At 40.2% G+C, this 18,259-nt stretch overlaps 1 protein-coding gene across 1 annotated transcript in view; it reads right to left on the reverse strand.

Annotated features, from left to right (window-relative positions):
* The window catches only part of GAK (cyclin G associated kinase), a gene marked incomplete at both ends in the record, with an annotated part of 62,036 nt that extends 44,020 nt beyond the window's left edge, over nt 1–18,016 (reverse strand). The window contains 7 exons of the mRNA XM_079548061.1: nt 854–943; nt 1,970–2,095; nt 4,546–4,688; nt 5,105–5,219; nt 7,572–7,631; nt 11,426–11,487; nt 17,875–18,016. Coding sequence (XP_079404187.1) covers nt 854–943; nt 1,970–2,095; nt 4,546–4,688; nt 5,105–5,219; nt 7,572–7,631; nt 11,426–11,487; nt 17,875–18,016 — 738 coding nt within the window. The remainder of the gene's footprint in view (nt 1–853; nt 944–1,969; nt 2,096–4,545; nt 4,689–5,104; nt 5,220–7,571; nt 7,632–11,425; nt 11,488–17,874) is intronic.
* Between the last annotated feature and the right edge of the window lie 243 nt (nt 18,017–18,259).

The raw sequence follows: 18,259 nt of genomic DNA on the forward strand, positions 1-18,259 counted from the left end.
TAACTGGATGTAATCTTAGTTGAGATTGTCAGCTTTTAAGGCATGTGAAATGACCAAGTTGTCAGAAAAGCTTTTGTTTGTTTTTTCACCTGGTACATAAAAAAATAAATCACTGATGGATTAGATGTTAAATCTTAAGCTAAGAAACTGAATGAAGTTCTGAAATCCCAGCTGAAATCTGAAGAGCCTGTTACTACAATTTCTCAGTTTGACTTCTGACACATGCCAGATACAGTTGAAGAACTTGACACTATATCTTTAAAAAGACATCCAATAAACTAAAAGATTCCTAAATGCAAAGTTACTGGGTAGTATCCCTGTACTGCAGCAGTACTGCATAACTAGAAGATTTAAGACTTACAACAGATTTTTCAGTGAACATTGACAGTTCATGTTCTTTGCTACACAAAACATGAACAATCCAACTTTATTGATATCTTAACTACACAGATGCAAAACCTAGATGTAATCAGTTTTAAATCAATTTAGCAATAGGTTGTCCAAGGATTACACGCATAGCATAAAAAGAAAATTCAAATTAAAAGAATCTTAAAGACTTCGTAGCAGTAAGCTCCCCCAAAGCAATAGTTCTATGGAATATAGAAGAAAGTTAATTATTGCTTTTCACAGTGGAAGACAAGCTAGAACTGTGGGGGGGGGGGAAAAAAAAAAACCACATGAATTCAATATCTCACTACTTGAATATTTCAATACATTGTTCACACTACTTAAGTTGGTTTTGACGAATAGTTTAACCCACACTTATTTTGTGTTTTTTACAAAAGTGAAATACAAACTGCAAAACCAGTTTAATTATGAGCCCAAGCCATTATGATACAAAAGAATTTCTTACCCAAATGTCCTGCTTTTCACTGATTGGAAAATTAGAATATAAATCTATCATCTCTGGTGTCCTGTACATCGGCGTTGTATTCCTGGTAATCTGCAGAAGATAGAATCTCTTGAAGCAGAAACCTAAACAAACTCTAACGACATTCAGCAAAGGAAACAGAAAGCTATCTATTCTGTGTGGACAGTTCATTTTGAAATTTCACACTTGTCAACTGTCAACGAAGACACCATTAACTGAGTCATGGGCTAGTCACAAGGGCTTTCATAGAACAACGGGTAAAGGTTGAAGGACTCAGAATAAAACTAATCTTCAAGAATCTTTCCATAACACAGAAGATTTAAAATGGAGATGAACACAAATCAAGAAAATCAGCAACAAAACAGGAAGTGAATTCATGCTCCAGTACATATATCTCTTGTTTCCTCATCACACTTACTGACAGCATACAGACAAAATCAAATATTTACATGTGTTACAAGGATCCACTGAGATAAGACTTTTTTTTTTTTTTTTGCATACACTATATAAAGCAATGGTACATAATCACCTTTCCTTCTCTGGAAACCAATGGATTACTCTACAATAACAAAGGTTTCCAAAACAGTGGAAGGTTAAAAGAGGCATGATATCAGAGGTTGTATTCATGAATTTTAAATGCCAGTGTATTTCATCATACTTAAAGTCTAAGACCAGTTGATGGATTATGTTGGATTTACCAGCATTACTCTCGCCTCAAAACTAAGAACAAGTGCACTTTGGAAAAACCAAATGCATGTTTAACATCATCACTGTAGTTCTGGGAGCAGAGCAATACTGCTTGTTTTTAAGGGACAGACAACGTTCAACACCCTGTTTTGACTGCAATTAGAAGAAACTCTTTTAATCTGGTATTCCCCTATCAGATTACAGAATGGACACTACTCGAGCTGAAGCAGTGGTTACAGGCAGCTAGAGAAAACAAGCAGTGTTACCTGCAAGCCAGTTAAAATGAACTCCAGCAACATAAATAGCCCTACAAGAATCTTCACTTGTCCTAGAAGTTACACAAACTAAGAGCAGATTACTAACAGAAAATGAAGTCTACTGTCAACATCAACAACGATAAGATATTCTTACCTCTTCTTCAACCAGAGCTCTCTTTTGTGCCGACCAGCTGTAGTCAGGATAATAAGCTACTGTTGTAGCACTACCAAAGTCACAAAGTTTAATCGTTCCTTGGTTACTAATAAGCAAGTTCTCCACCTTAAAAAAAGAACAAGGAACAAGAAGAAACAAAAAGAAGAAGAACAAGGAACAGGAAATAAACCCAAGGGGAAAAAAACCACATATTAGTATCAGAGAATAGATTAGTGCTTCCAAGAGGCCACTTGTATATGCAGTATCTTGAAATCCAAATGTTTTCATCTATAAAACTGAACACTGTTAATGCCATTGTAGTGGAACAATGGTTAGGGCCACTGTAGATAAAAAAAAAAAAAAGTAATAGAAAAGAAGCGGGCTGCAAGGAGATGCCTAGAAAGATGCAGCCATGACTTTTTGAGGAAACAGAAACCAGCTATTTGAGAACTATGCGCTGCCTGAACATTTAACTGGCCCTTTTCTTCTTAGTAATCCAGCCGCCTTAGATGGTTCTGTGAAACTGGGATGAAAATTAGAAGAGAATAGAAGAGTGGGTCCAGAGTAGGTGTATTATAAGGTCACAACAACAAAAGAGCTGGAAAAGAACTTGCATTTCTACATAAAGACAAGAAAGGGAATGCATGCGCCTTTTAATTTTTCCAACATTAAAGTACCAAACTTCAGATAGCCAGATCTGGCTTCCCTTTCCCCACTGACACTACTACATTTCTGGATGTCCTTCCTCAACACCTCAGCTTTCAGAACTATCCTTTCTCAGATGTGCTCTTTCTTCCACCATAAAGTCATTTTTGACTACCCTCAGGATTATGCTGAGCTGGTTGTATCTATCTCAACAAGTAAACTGAATTCTTTTCTGTCGAAAAACATTTCCTTGGAAGGGCAGGCGATGACAAGAGGTAATGGCTTCAAACTAAAAGATGGAGATTTAGATGAAATGTTAGGAAGAAATTCTTTACTCAGGGAATGGTGAAGCACTGGCACAGGCTGCCCAGAGTAGCTGTGGATGCCCCATACTCAGGGGGTGTACAAGGGCAGATTGGATGGTGCTTTGAGCAACGTGATCTACCAAAAGGTATCCCTGCCCAAGACAGTGAGGTCAAAATTAGAAGATCGTTAAGTTCTCTTCCAATTCAAACCATTTCTTGATTCTGTGATTCAATATCAAACATACCTTAAATAATAGAAGTAGTTATAGTATCACCGAAGGAAAAAAATTAAAAAAAACAAATTCAGGCTTTTGTGAGCTTATGTCTTGTTCTGTGCTTTGAAGTTCGCTAGTAATTTAGAATATTTCAGCTGGTTATTATGGTCTCTGCTACACAGACTAGCTGTAAAGTTCAAGTTCTGATAATTGAAATATCAGATAAACACTGACAGCTTATCAATCACACTAGCTTGGAATTTTTCCAAAGCAGAAAGTACCTGGATTTTCACAATGCTGTACACACCCATTCTAAGTGCAAAGGTATTCAGGCAAAAATGAGTGGACAAACAAGAGAAGAACACCAAGAACACAGAAACTGACATTTCTATACGAAGTTGAACTTTGAGCTGTACTGCAGAAGCTTCACTAATACCCTAATACTTTTGGTCCAAACAATCTAGAAAACCTTCTTGGATTCCAGCTTCTCTCCTAAAAAACACACTGCTGTCACAGACCTCATTTGAAAGTAAGGTCAAAACTTTGATCTACAATTTTTTTTTTTATCTGCTGACTGCTTTCCAGAAAACACAGCATAGCTCAGTGAACTCTATCTGATACTTGATTATACAGGTCCTTGCCCAACTATCAACTAACTTGGGTCCAATTAAGGTCCCAATATCTATCATTTCCTCTTGCTCTACAGCCTCTAATACAACGCCAACAGGAAATAAAGCTGTTGCCTCTTTCTATTTTATATCTGACAAGATCATCTCTTGATTAAAAAAAACTGGTCAAACATAGCACTGTCTCAGCTATAAAATAGTTGAGATAAAAAACGCATTTCTCACTGATGTAAAAAATTCATATTTATTAGTAACTACTAATAATACTTCTAGAGAGAAAAGAGGTACCTTTTCTGTTCATAGACATAAAAGACTTCAGCAAAGTATACAAAATTTTATTCTACGAAGTATGACCAAAGAAGTTTAATGCAGACTTGGTTAAAATCTCTTACTTAAGATTACCTACAAGACTGCTTGCCAGCACTGAGCAATTTTCCTTAGCAAAACTACAAATCATACTATAACTCTAGTTATTTTTTAATCAAAAAACCACCTCTAGTTCAACTTCATCAGCAAACCATGTTGTGTGACATCTGTCATCTTATTTAGGTTGAGTACAATAAGTACTAACACCACATACACAAGAAAAAATGCTTAAAAAGATAAAAGTATTTTGGTGAAGATCTTCATTATACAGTAATGTTAGCAACACAATCCACCTAAACACTATATGCACACACATACACATATACATACTTTCAAGATTGCCCACTGTAGTCAATTAACAGCCTAAACACCAGCTTTACAGGCTCTTTCTGCTATTTAAAAACTCTGTATTTAAATACCTTTAGATCTCTATGGATGATAGGTGGCTTCTGTTTATGCATATGCTGCACTGCTCGGCAGGTCTGATAAAAGATCTTCAGAACTGTGTCACAGGAGATTGGCCCTTTGGATTCCACTTTCTTTAAGAATTCCACCAGTTGTCCTGGAGAAAAATCAAACAAATTCACATAAGTACATGCAAAATACCATACATCCTGAAAGCTTGTCATGTATAGAGAAACTCTCATCAACAAAGAAGACTTAAAGTATTGAGTTGTAGACAGATATTCTGAAAGTGACAAACCCATGAAGGCTGCCAAACAAAACAACACTCCCAGGAAATACTCTCCTGCTGTCCCTTCTATGACTAGTCTCAAATACTAAGACGTTCACAGTTACTACATATTTATGATAAAATTTAATTCCCTGAAAGAACATAATGCTCCAATTATGAAGGTGAACACTAGTTTCATCTGATTAACTTTAAGAGGGTTTTCAGAACTTCCATGCTCTGAAGTAACCTGTGAAAAACAGCTTTAAAAAACAACATGCAGTGCTAAGAAAAGAAACAATATTTACCTTTACACAACTCTGTAAGCAGAAGGAACTCTCCTTGTCCTGTGTCTGATTCTTCTTTCCCTATAGATGCAGCAGAGCAGAACTGGACAATGTTGGGGTGACCTGAAAGTTTTTTCTAGAGAAAAAGTGTTCAAGGAAGAAAACTGCCAAGATAGTTTTGTATACAGCAGTTCACAGGCAACTTTTGCCTGTGAAAATTTGAAATGTTAGCTCAACCCAGATATCATTATAGCTGGACTTACAGCACTCAACAGAACAAGTAAATTCATATCCAACTGCAGAAACAGACTTCAAGGCAAGCCACTAAGGTAACATGCAAGAAGTTAAAATAAAACATTTCAAAAATACCCTTGTGATTAAGGCTGCAAGGAAACTAGACTTTGTAACACATCTAAGTATTTCTTTTTCTTTTCAACAATGACTATAAGACATGAACGCATGGGTCAGAAACACTGCTGCTCTAGCTAGCTGATCTAGAAAGACCTATTGCATCAAACCCTGCCTTTTCACATAAAGTTGCTCCCAAAGTTATGCCTCCTGTTTATTTCAATGGAAGTGGCAACAAAGAGCACAATAAAAATATTTCACAGAGCAAATTCTCAGCTACAAAATAATTTTTCAGAAGTCATCACCATTAGTCATCACATGCCAGCAATGAAAACGAGCTTGCATGCCCACATTGCAAAAATCTGCACCAATGCCAAAACACATCACCACCAAAGCTTCACTGCATGACATCCAGTGTTTGGTCTCCATAAACAGTCAGCAAGCACTGATGAATGTCAGCAGGTACCCCTTTTTCCTCAAGAAATTCAAAGACACCACTCCATCCACACTCTCTTGTCAGACTGCCCCTCTTGCCAGCTGTCACACAGCAATGACATCTAATGGAACATCAGAGAGAAAGTTCTACTGTCACACTGCTAACAGCCACTTCACGCAATAGGAAGCATTACTTCCAGTGCAGCCCTCATAACTTCACAATGCTTAATTCAAAGTCAGCACAATAAACTTCACTAATAAACAAAAGCTAAAAAAAAAAAAAAAAAAAAAAAAAAAAAAAAAAAAAAAGGGAATCTTAATTCAAACTACAACCTTCATCATTTTTTCACTAGTTGCTCAAAAATTTAAATTATCAGTTTTTAATGTATGATAAAGGGAAAAAATGTATAAGTGAGCTCAAGGGAGGTTTATACACACATCATGCCCATATGGGTTGGTCCTACGTGCACTACATTAGCCAAACACTGAGAACTACACCCATATGACAAACAGTATTTACAAGCTGCATTCACCAAATCTAGAAAAAATAAAAAAAGATGACCTAAGAGCAACAAACGTGTAAAACAGAGGACAAGAGGACAAGACGAATTCACCATTTAGAATGAACACAAATGTTTTTAGTTCTTAATTTTTTTTTTAATTATTTATTTATTTATTTATTTTTTAAAATCATGTTTCTTTTCAGATCTCTCTGCTCAGAGCTGTAGGAAGTACTTTCATTTCAGTTGTATCTCAAAGAGAGCAACTGTTAGCCCTATTAAAATATTTACACAACATGATCAAGTAAGCTGTGAAAAGACATCCAAAGCATTATAAGTTATTCCTGGAAAGATGTAATCAGAGCAGCTAGAAAACACACAGAATTAGGATATTCAGTACTTGAATGTACCCTGTTTAAGGTTTTGATAAATACTGATAACCACACAAAAACATCTGAACAGCTTAAGATCAGTGGTTTTGCTTGCTAATCCTATTGCAACTGAATACTCAGTGGTAGCCAAAAAACAGGAGCATTAATACAGTTATTCAATCACTCTTGAAACAAAGGGTCTTAGAGTAGATGCTGGGGTGTAAGTCCTGAGTTTACTTAAAGCCAAACACTGAAAGCGTTATTTTGACATTAAAATACGAGATAACATGACACATTACTAGTTGACATCACTGAAAGTGAAAACTGTCAAACACACTGACAGTACAGCTTCTGCTTTCTGCTGCATATAACTCTATCAAAATTCCTTTCCAGATACTTAGTACCATTTTTAAAACCAAGTGTATCGGAGGCAGAAACTATATTACACTGACAGTAAAAGCAACATTCTGAGTCATCCCCTCCCCCGCCAAAACAAACAACCAGTAAATCCAGTGCACATGAGAGAAGTCTCATTAAGATTTGAATATCATTTTAAATAAAGCCCTGATGAGAAATATTATTTTCTGGTAGACAAAGTGCATGACAAAGTCTACAGCGGCTACTAAAACCACCCGCACACATTAAATTTCTGCAGTTTGAGGAACTGAGCTTGCTGGAATGTCACCATCAGGTTCATCCCAGACCGTAAACTCTTGTCTTCCTTAAATGTCAGTACTCCTAAGCAGCGTAAGGCATGGTAGAAATCTGTGGACAGTCTCTTAGAAATGTTTGATAATTAAATCAAAACATTTAAATACGTTCAGAAAAGGATACCATAAAACAAACTTCCTGAATGATAGCTTTGTTCTTTTCTTCCTCATTGGATAACAACCGCTGTCAGAAAACAGAATATTTTGAAAAATGTATGTATTAAAACTTACAGAAAAGTAACACACGCTGATTTTACATACTTTTTTTAGAACACAAAGGATCAGACAGTCAAAAAGCCTGAAGGAAATGCAACAGGACAGTAGGCAAAATATTACTGCACTGGGACAGACTACTACAAATGTAATGTTCAGTTTTCCAACCATCTGTTCTGTTAATGCCTAGGGACAATTGAGCAGTGCTAACCTCTGCCACTTAGAAAGGAACTGCTCTGAGTTATCTGTTGTATGAAGCATTCAAGTCTCCTGGTTCCATCATTATGCACTTTACAAATAAAGATCTAACTTCTGTATCAAATCTTTAAAAACAGCCTTTACCCAACTCCATCAAAACTTCTCCAAACATGTAGCCCAGCTTCTAGGTACCAGAGTAATGAGTAACAAAATCTAACATCACTACTTTTAATATTATTTTGATTTGAAATCAACATTTGAGCAGGATCAATCTGAGCATTTGTTAATAGTTCCACAAAGAGAAAGTACAGTTGCCTTCTGCGTGAAGTAGACAGATTGCAAAAGGCTGTCACTGAGAAACAGCTGTGACCAGGTTCAGAACTTGTGAGCTAAAATTAGGAACCCAATCAATAAAAGACATCTAGCAGTCAGGCTCTACTACAGGCTGGTTGATCAAGTGGAGCCTACTGACAAGGCTGTTACTTCAGCTGCAAGAAGCACTGAGCTCACAGGCTCTCATCCTGATGGGGGGATTTCAGTCTCTCAGACATGTGCTGAGAAAACAACACTGAGCTACAAACAATCCAGAAGACTCCCAGAATCCAATGGGAATAAATTCCTGGTCCAGGTATTGGACAGATCCAGCAGAGGTGAAGCATTACTAGATCTGGTGTTCACCAGTGCAGAGGAAAACATCAAAAGAGGTTAAGACTGAAGGCAGCCTGGGCTGCAGCAACCATGCCCTGGTCAAGTTCATGATCTTGAGGAATGCAAACATGGCAAAGAGCAGAGTTAGGACCCTGAACTTCAGAAGAGGAAACTTCAGGCTGTTTGAGGAATTACTGGATGGGGTCTGCAGGGAAATTCGCCTTAGGGAGGATGGATTTAGAAATGGAACAGAGCTGGCAGTTGCTTAAGATTTCTGACAGCACAACAGCTAACCATCTCTCAGAAAAAGAAATCAGGTAGAGGAAGTAGGAAACCAGCAAGACTGAGCAAAGACTACTGGTCAAAATGAGGAAAAAGAGGGAAATATATAGACAGTGGAAGCAGGGTGGCCTGGGAAGAACACAGCAGTGTCATCCACACATGCAGAAATGGGATAATGAAAGCCAAGGTGAGTGTGGAACCGAACTTGGTGAAGGATGTGAAAAATACCAATAATGGATTCCACAAGTACATCAGTCAGAAGAGAAAGACCAAGGACAGTGTACCCTCTCTGATAAATGACCAGAGAGAACTGGCAACAACAGACATGGAGAACACTCAGATACTCAACCAGTTCTTTGCCTCAGACTTCACTGAGGACCAAGCTTCCCATGCCTCTCATGTACCTGAACCTCTAAGCATGGACTGGGGGAACACAATCATTGTCACTGTAAAAAAATTTCAGGCTGGCTGATGAGACTGAATGTGTCTATGTCTGTGGGGCCACATGACAATGCATCCCAGGGCTCTGAATGAACAAGAGCACATATTAAGGCATACACAAGGTGAAGAAGTGATCTGTAACAGATGACATGGTTTCACTGCAGACGATTCTGCTTGGCGGCCTTCTACAAGAGAGTAACAGTATCAATGGACAAAGGAAGAACAACTGATGCCATCACTGTGGACTTCCGCAAGACTTTTGACACAGTCCCACATACATACTCATCTCTAAGTTGGAAGAATATAGATTTGAAAGCTGGACAGAGAAGCAATTGTTGGATGGTCATAGCTTGAGGTTCATGGCCAGAGGTCAATGGCTCCATGGGCAGGTGGAGGCCAGTGACTAGTGATGTCCATCAGGGATCCTGCTGATTCATGCTGATGCCCTGTAACATCTTTATCAGTGACACAGATGATGGGATTGAGTGCACCCTCAGCAAGTTTGCTGATGACACCCAGCTGACTGATGCAGTCGCTAAACAGAAGGAAAGGATGCCACCCACAGGGAACCAAACAGCCTTAAGAAGCAATTCTACATGAATGCAAGGAAGTTTAACTAAGCGAAGTGCAAGGTGCCGCATCTTACTGGGGGCAGCCCCAGACATGAGTACAGACTGGAAGAAGAACAGATTGAGAGCAGCCCTGTGGGGAAGAACCTGGGAATCCAGCAGACAAAAAGCTGGACATGAGCCTGTGGCCCAGGCTCAGTCTTTCAGGCCACATCAAAAGAGGACTGGGCAGGGAAAGTGACTACACCCCTCTAGTCTGTCCTCATGAGGACCCACCTGGAGTACTGCATCAAAGACCAATGCCCCGAAAATAAAACAGATATAGAATTATTGGAGCAGGTTCAGAGAAGGGCCACAAAGATGACCAGGGGGCTGGAGCACCACTCTTATGCAAGAGAGACTGTGGGAGATGAGCTTGTTTAGCTGGGAGAAACGAAGGCTCTGGGGGAGACATCATTACAGCCTTTTGAGACAGTACTTGAAGGCAGCTTATAAGCAGGAGGCATATCAACCTTTCATATGGGAACAGTGATAACAATAGAACAAAGAATGGATTTGCATTAAAAGAGGGGAAGTTTAGATGTCAGGAAAACTTTTTTTTCCTAAAAGGGTCCTGAGAAAGTGAAACATGCTGCCCAAATAAGTTGTGAACACCCCAGCCCTGGAGGCATTCAAGGCCAGACTGGATAGCACCACAGGCAGCAAGATCTAGTAGCTGGCATCCCTGCCTACTGGAAACTTGGAACTCTATCATCCTTAAGGCCCTTTCCAACCAAAGTCGTTCTATGGATTTCATTATATTTAAATGGGGGGCTATTTCTATATGACATTTTGAACACACAAACTGCACATGTACTGCAGTAACAAAATATGTTACTGAAGCCAAATTGCATGCTTATGGTCACAAATTTTGTTATTCTAGGATGTGGTATGAAAATGGAGCAAATTCTTCTTAGTGATGTAATGCCAACTTACTACTCTCACCTCTTATACTACTTTTTTTCCCCTCTTCTCCCCAAGACATCCTTTTTCTTATTTAGCTAGACCATTCCAGGCCATTTTGTAGTAATCACAAACAACTACTCTGTTTTTAAAAAAATGTATGATAATAAGGTAAACGGCTTTACTTTATTGTTCTCTCCATAATACTTGTTTTTAAGCTATCACATTATTCTAGGCCTTCAGAACATGAGAATCCAGATGAATCTGAGAAACATTCAGTTGAAAATTCAATGAATAGATCAAAATGTGGAGGTCTAAACCATTTTTAGTATTTTAATACGAAAATATTCTAGTATCTTCCACTAGGCAACTAGGCAAGATCCTTTCTAACTATGCAACTGAATCCTCGAAAGCAGAGCCATGAACATCTAGAATAAATTGAGATAAGCAGCACTACTACTTAATAGATCAATTCTTGTCATTGGTATTTCAGCGTAAAAATGCAAGGTCCTAAGAGCAATGATGTTTCTAAATATGGGTACACTGCAGAGCAAACAGCACTAGGTTTCATCCTGGGTTTTTCCAAATGACTTCTTCAACAGACTACGTCAAGAATCAGCAGTCATTATAAAGCATTAAGCAAAGACAGACTTTGCAAACCTGCAGTGAAGCAAATTCACTTTACCTTTAAAGCGTAATCTTTGCCACTTCCAAGATCTTGAGCTTCATAGACAAACGCAAAACCACCTGCAAAACAACAACACTAAGTCATTGATTTTCAGCTCTCGGGTAAGCCAATTTTTTATTTGAACAGACACAACACACGGAAATAGAAGCTCTTTTGAATCTAAGAAATAAACACATTGTTTGGTACCAACAGTATATGTAAACTACATATCAGAGCTGAAATATTCTTGGCAGTACTTGCTTTCTTTTGCACATGTCAAAGCCACACCAATTTGGTTACTGTCCTCTATTTTGTCAGTCTGCATATGTAGATCTTTATTTTTTTTTTAAAGCATGCATATATAAAACCAAGATTCAATTCAAATTTAAAAATTTTCACTAAACAACTGTTTGTGGAGGTGTTTTTTGTTTGGTTTCTGTTAGCCTTTCCATAGAAAGGCAACAATGAAAGGAGAAAATTTTACAAGATACTTTTTAAAAAATGTGGGATCTAAATTGGTACAGTCATAGTACTGCTCATTACCTTTTCTCTGCCCATGAGGTAGACTCATATGAGGCCAGAGTTATTTGTGCAATTCAGTGAGATAAAGGCTTTTAAAGAAGAACTTCAGAAAGTGTCACATGGGAATCAGCCACTAGGTTCTCTTCTCTTACACAACACCCAGATGTCACCACCCACACATTTCCTGTTACCTTGCCACTAGCATCAACAGCAGGATCTGCATGAATGACAGGCATCTAGATATCGTGTTTTCTTTGGTTCCATATAGAACCAGCAAAAACAAAACATCCCAATAACAAATAGAAAAAGCAACACACTACAGAAGAGTCAGATCATCAGTGACACCTGAGATGACAGCAGCCCTTGCTAGAGTCAGTCCTGCCATACACCACTCATGTTTGTATTGCGTTTACCATTTCCTTCAATTCATTTTCTAACAGCAGTTTTGTTGCATTCTGTAGTAGTAGTGTCAGCATTCCTAATGCCCCCAGTACAAGTGTTCTGGTTAACAATTACAAACATGCACCTCCATATGGGTGCAGGGGATAAAGCACACCATCTGTATATCACAGATGGAAGTACACAACACCACAGAGAGTATTCTTCAGACAGCTATCTGAAACAATATTGCTCCTTTTTGAATAGGAACATTTGCAAGAAAACCACAATTCTGCATGGCACTGATCAGCTATAACTATCAATAACAGACTTCACAGCACTGGCAAAGCAAGCAAGATAACCTGGTCATCCTCGGAATGAAACTCAAGTGTTGAGAAGCCACAACTTTTGATTAGGCTTCCTAATCAAATCCCTTCTCATGCTTGAGAGGTATGACCCATGTTCAAAGACCAAAGCTCCAAGTGAGCTGCAAGCACCAGTAACAATCAGTGCACACATGAGCACCAGTCACCATGCCTCAGCAGCATGGCCTCCATGCCCTTCTTCTATTCACAACCCACAGACCTCTTATACGGAAGTACCATTAGCCCTACAGAACTTAGTTTACACACACATACTTTAGCATTTTTCTGGTTTTACTCTATTAACTCCAGAAATTCAATGCTGAAAAACAGATATTTTAGATTACTAAGTTGGGATACACTTATCTTCAGCATGGTAAGTCAAAGTATTTTTAAAAAAGATACCAAAACACTATTTGATGATAGAGGACTATTTTGTATATGATTTATCTCACAGAAGAAAAAGACTCTAATTTACTTAAAGATTAATTTTCCCGTACTGTGATCTCTGCTCCAGAAAAATTTCAAGATGAAAAAGAACACTTTGATAATTTATTATTTAACCCATAAAACAAGACAGCAGTTCTCAAGTTAACATTTCACTGCTAATGAAATACTCCTAGGAAGATTTTATTATGCACTGAGAGGCAATTGGAATTACTAGTGAATTTGTCAATTGATTTTTAACACACTGTGAGAGCCCTTAGAAGCACTGCCTAATTACTTAACATAAAACTTGCAGAAATTTATCTGTACAAACTTAGGAGACACTGAAAAACATCAGTTTATGTTTAGTGGATCAACTCAAGCTTCTGCTTACTGCTAGAAAGCAACTTGAAGTTCTCTACACTTGATACATTTTTACTTTGTCAACAAAATAGGAAACAATTTATGAACTCTTGTAACTGTTTCTGCTACCCCATCACACTCACCACAAACTGCTTTTACAAAATAAACTCACTAGAAATACTGAAGGAATAACATATGATTAAACAGTGCATAATTTTTAAGTACATAAGCAGTTTTGTCAACATCTTACATTAACTCTGAAATTGTCATCCCATCTTTCAGATACATGCTCTAAAAAGTAAAGGTATTTTATTACGTACTCATTCAGCACAGAGCAAGTGTGCCTCTCCCTCTCCAGTTATAATGAATAATACTAATACAATACTGAAGCCAATTTAATTTACCCTCTCCTTGCAGTAGCATTCCTGGACAGAATAAAGGAATGACACCAAAACAAGTTCCTGTAATTCACTGATGGTCTGACATTGACAGTTTCTCAATTAATATTTTGACAGCTCAGTGAGCAGGTTTTATTATTCCTACAGGACGGGTGGAGACAACAAAATTTCCCTATTCATCACCACTGAATGTCACTGTTAACAAGCAAACAAGCACAAGGCTTACTGTAAGTGATTCTTTGTCCTAGACAGGGAAAATGGACAGCCAGCAACACCCAGCATTTAGAAAACAAACTTGCAGTGTTACTACACAAATATGCCAACTTTCAGGATTGAGAAATAAGACACTAATTTCTGAGGACTACAGTTTAGCCTGCTCCAATCACCTATTCCCAACCACTCTTACAAGGTCAAATATGCAGGTGTATCGATAGCTGAACCAGCCACAACAGCCTGAGTTCCTCAGCTATCTCATACAGAATGATACAGGAAGTTAAGCATTCCTGAACAAAGGAGAAGGACACTTAACACAGTAAAACTCAAAGACAACAGAAAGCATCGGAAGACATCTGCCACATGTAATTGGACTACATGCATCCAGACTGCCTGGTAAGAACATATGTTCATGCAGTGACGGAAACAAGTACAAAATACTGAGACTGGTGAGTGATGCGTGGGCATATGAAAGATGTAGCCCACATGAAAGCAAATAAGATACTACCATATTAGTCAAAGTAACCAACTAGTCATGTAATCAATATTTAGTTAAGTAGAATTTCATGGCAGTGTGAGACTTAACTGGCAGACCCCAAAGAACCATAACAAGCACTGAAACCAGAACCACGTGAAGGGCAAGAAGAGAGTAAACGTAAAGGCACTGACTCACTTCCTCTAAAATTACTTAGCCACAATTAACTACTGAAATGTTGAAGTAGAAAACATAGAGGCTAACCAGTTCCTTCAAGTTAGTTTACTATTAAAAGCAAATGTCTGATCTGAGAGATGGCATGAAGGAAAACATGGGGGAAGAAGCAGAAGAGAGCAAAGGTGATTCTGAACAAGAGAAGATCGGTAGCTGAAATGAAATAAAGAGCAACTCAAGTACACAGTGTGGAGCTAGTAACAGCGATGGAAATTTATAAAGATTATTTTTATTTATGAAGATTATTAACTTTAATATAGATTGTGAAATAAATAATCAATCTGCTACTAACCTAAGGATTGAAGAAAGTCTTCTGCTCTGGATCATTTTAACAGGGAGGAGCTCCCTCAAGGTGAAAATCATGGTGTGGTTGAAGTAGGAGCAAGTGGAGATTCCAAACCTAGTCACAGAAGCAGCCTGGACAATGTCACAGGAGACACTGAGTTTGAGCAGAAAATGAATAGGCTCATAGATGCAAAGCAGAAGCTTCAACTCACCGGCCAGCAAGGCAATGGCACAGGCTGCCCAGAGAAGCCATGGCAGCACATACCATGGGCTCAGACCCACTCCTGCTGCGGCATTTCTGCAGAACAGTGAGGGAAGCACACTTATGTGAACTGTATAACTAGTGTCTTGGTTTACAGTGTGGGCGCACATACATTTACACCAGTGCAGACAGGCAGCACAATACTGAGCTGGAAAGAGCTGCAAGGTGCAAGAACAGCCAAATTAACCCCTGCCACATCGTATTCCATAATGCTAACCCACAGGCTCCACGCACACCAACTAAAAGCAAAGGAAATTGTATTGCCTTACAGAAAAGGTCATCTCCATACATCTTCTATCCAGATACATTTCACTGCAGATTTGAAATGTAAATTCTGAAAGCCCCACTTGAACTTCCGCTGTGGAATCTGCCATGAAAACTCATTTAAAAGAAAAAGACTTTCAACGTGTTTAGCACTGGGGGGGCTGCTCTTAAGCCACAGATATGCATTTCTGAGAAATCATCAAGCCCAAGGCTCAGGGTGAGTTGCAAAGTTCAATTTCCGCAACAAATCTAATACTAAATCCAATACACAAACATTCCTGATCTAACTCTAAAAACAGCAGAAGAGAATGGAACATTTAGACCACCACATGTAAGTTTCCTACTGAAAAATCGTTGAGTTTTTTTTATGTGTGATGGTTTTTCTTCCTTTGTTTTTATGTTGGTTATTGCTGGTTGTTTGTTTTGAGAAAGTGATTAATAAAGCAAGACTCTTGCAACAGCTGACGCACACAAATTGTCCCCAGAAGACTTCCAGGTGTCAGCACAAGTTCACTATTGCAATCTGCAGTTGCATGAATACTGAATATACCAAAAGATTGTTTTAGCACCGCTGTGTTGGGTAGAAAGTCTTACCTCTTAGCACACACAAGCTGTTAAGAGTGGTTTCAGTCAGTGAAAGGGAAAGTAAAACCTTTAATACCAAGGCAAACAAGGAACACCAGAAACTGGTGACAACGCATGTTATGAGGGTTAGACTTAAAGCACATCTCTATATGCTTGAAATCATCTAACCGGCATCTCTACTCCAACATTTTAGAAGGTGAGCTGCTGCTCAAGTATGAAATACTTCCTTCAGAACCAAGAATTAAATATTTCTCTTGACAGTACCTGCCTGGCCAGCTTTTCCTTTGCTGTTCCTTTGCTCAATCCTAAAAAACCAGCAACATAATGGGCAAAGTTCATGAATTATGTATAAATAATAACAAATTTCCCATTTTTCATCTCAAGACAAGCCTCCAACTTTCCTTCTGGTTGAAGACAAAAAAAATTCCTCTGAAAATAAGCATATGATCCTAATTTCTACTAAAATCTAATTAGCGAGCACACACACACACACACACCAAACACTGCATCTATCTCAGAATAGGCTACCAAGCAGTGTGCTACAATGTCTATCCAAAAATTTTCACTGAGAGTGAAAACTGCCCCAAAGAAGCCCAGTGCGGGGTAGTTGTGTCTGCAGACTTTTCTGTACTTCTACTCCCTTCTTGTTGGCAAAACCTTGAGACTGTTGATACACCTGCATTCAAGGAAATTCCAAGCCTTCCACTTTTGACTGCAGAAATTCTCTTTCAGAAGTTACATGCTTTCATTTCCTCCCTGACCACAGGGTCCTAAGCGATGTGTCCCGCATTCTGCGTAGCAAAGATTACCAAAACCTCACATTTCACACTGCAATAACACAATGGTCTTTGAGGCCAGCCAGCTGGTCCGAAATTACTAATGCAGTTTTACAAGCTTATGGAATCATCAAGGTTGGAAAAGACCTCCAAGATTACCTAGTCCAGCTGTCCACCATCATTGGCCACCACACCATATCCCTACGGATCATTCAGGGGGAAGCTCTTTACTATGTGAGTAGTGAGGTGCTGGAACAGGCTGCCCAGAGAGGCTGTGGATGCCCCGTCCCCGTAAGTGTTCAAAGCCAGATTGGATGGGGCCTCGGGCAGCCTGGTCTGGTGTTACATGCGGAGGCTGGTGGCCCTGTCTGTGTCAGGGTGGTTTGAGATTCCTGATCTTTGAGGTCCCTTCCAACCCGGGCCATTCTGTGATCACAACTGTGTGATTCTTGAACAACTCCACAGATAATGACTCCACCACCCCCACTAGGCAACCACATCACCCCTGCCAGGGTTAGGTCGGGTGGCAGTCAGGGAAAGGATCTGCACCAGAGGGCAGTGGGCATGGAACGGGCTACACAGGGCAATGGGCACGGCCCCGAGTTGCTGGTGCTCAGGGGGCATTTGGACACTGTTCATAGGGTTGGATTCTGGGGGGGTACAGTGCGGAGTCGACAGTGCTGATCCCCGTGCGTCCTTCCCAGCTCAGGTCCTGCGCTTTCACTCCAGTACCATGACAAGGCGCTGGCTCCACAAGGCACGAGGAAACGACAGCATCGGCAGCCCCCGCCCCAGCCAGCCGCTGCCGAGCACCGCCCGCCCGCGGCTGGCCCCGCAGCTGGGGGCAGCGGCCCGCGGGAAGGCCTCCCGCAGCGCAGCGCAGCGCGGCCCCGCCCGGCCGCCGCCATCGAGTCCCGGGCTTACCCTCCGCGATGATCCGCCTGATGCGCAGCTTCATCTCGCCCATCTCCACCGTCTGCCCTACGAAGTCGTTCTGATCGCGGCTGGCGGCCCCCAGGGTGCCGGGGCCCGCCAGAAAGTCCAGGGCGGACTGGAGAAGCGACATGGCTCCGCCTGGCTTCGGCCCGCGCTTCCCGGGCGGCACCGGGGGAGAAGGAAGGAGTAGGGAGGAGAGAGGTGGGTGCGGGGGGCTCCGCCGAGCTACCGACCGCGGCGTGGGACGGCCTCCTCAGCCACCGTACCCTCAGCTCCGGTCTGCTTCCGGGAACGCTACGTCACTTTTGACCTCACGCCGCCACCTCCCTCCTGCCGCCCCTCGGCCCGGCGCGCCGTGCGGTCGGACACGCCC

This window comes from Tetrao urogallus, assembly GCF_951394365.1.
Source record: "Tetrao urogallus genome assembly, chromosome: Z".
In the NCBI taxonomy this organism is placed as follows: domain Eukaryota; kingdom Metazoa; phylum Chordata; class Aves; order Galliformes; family Phasianidae; genus Tetrao; species Tetrao urogallus.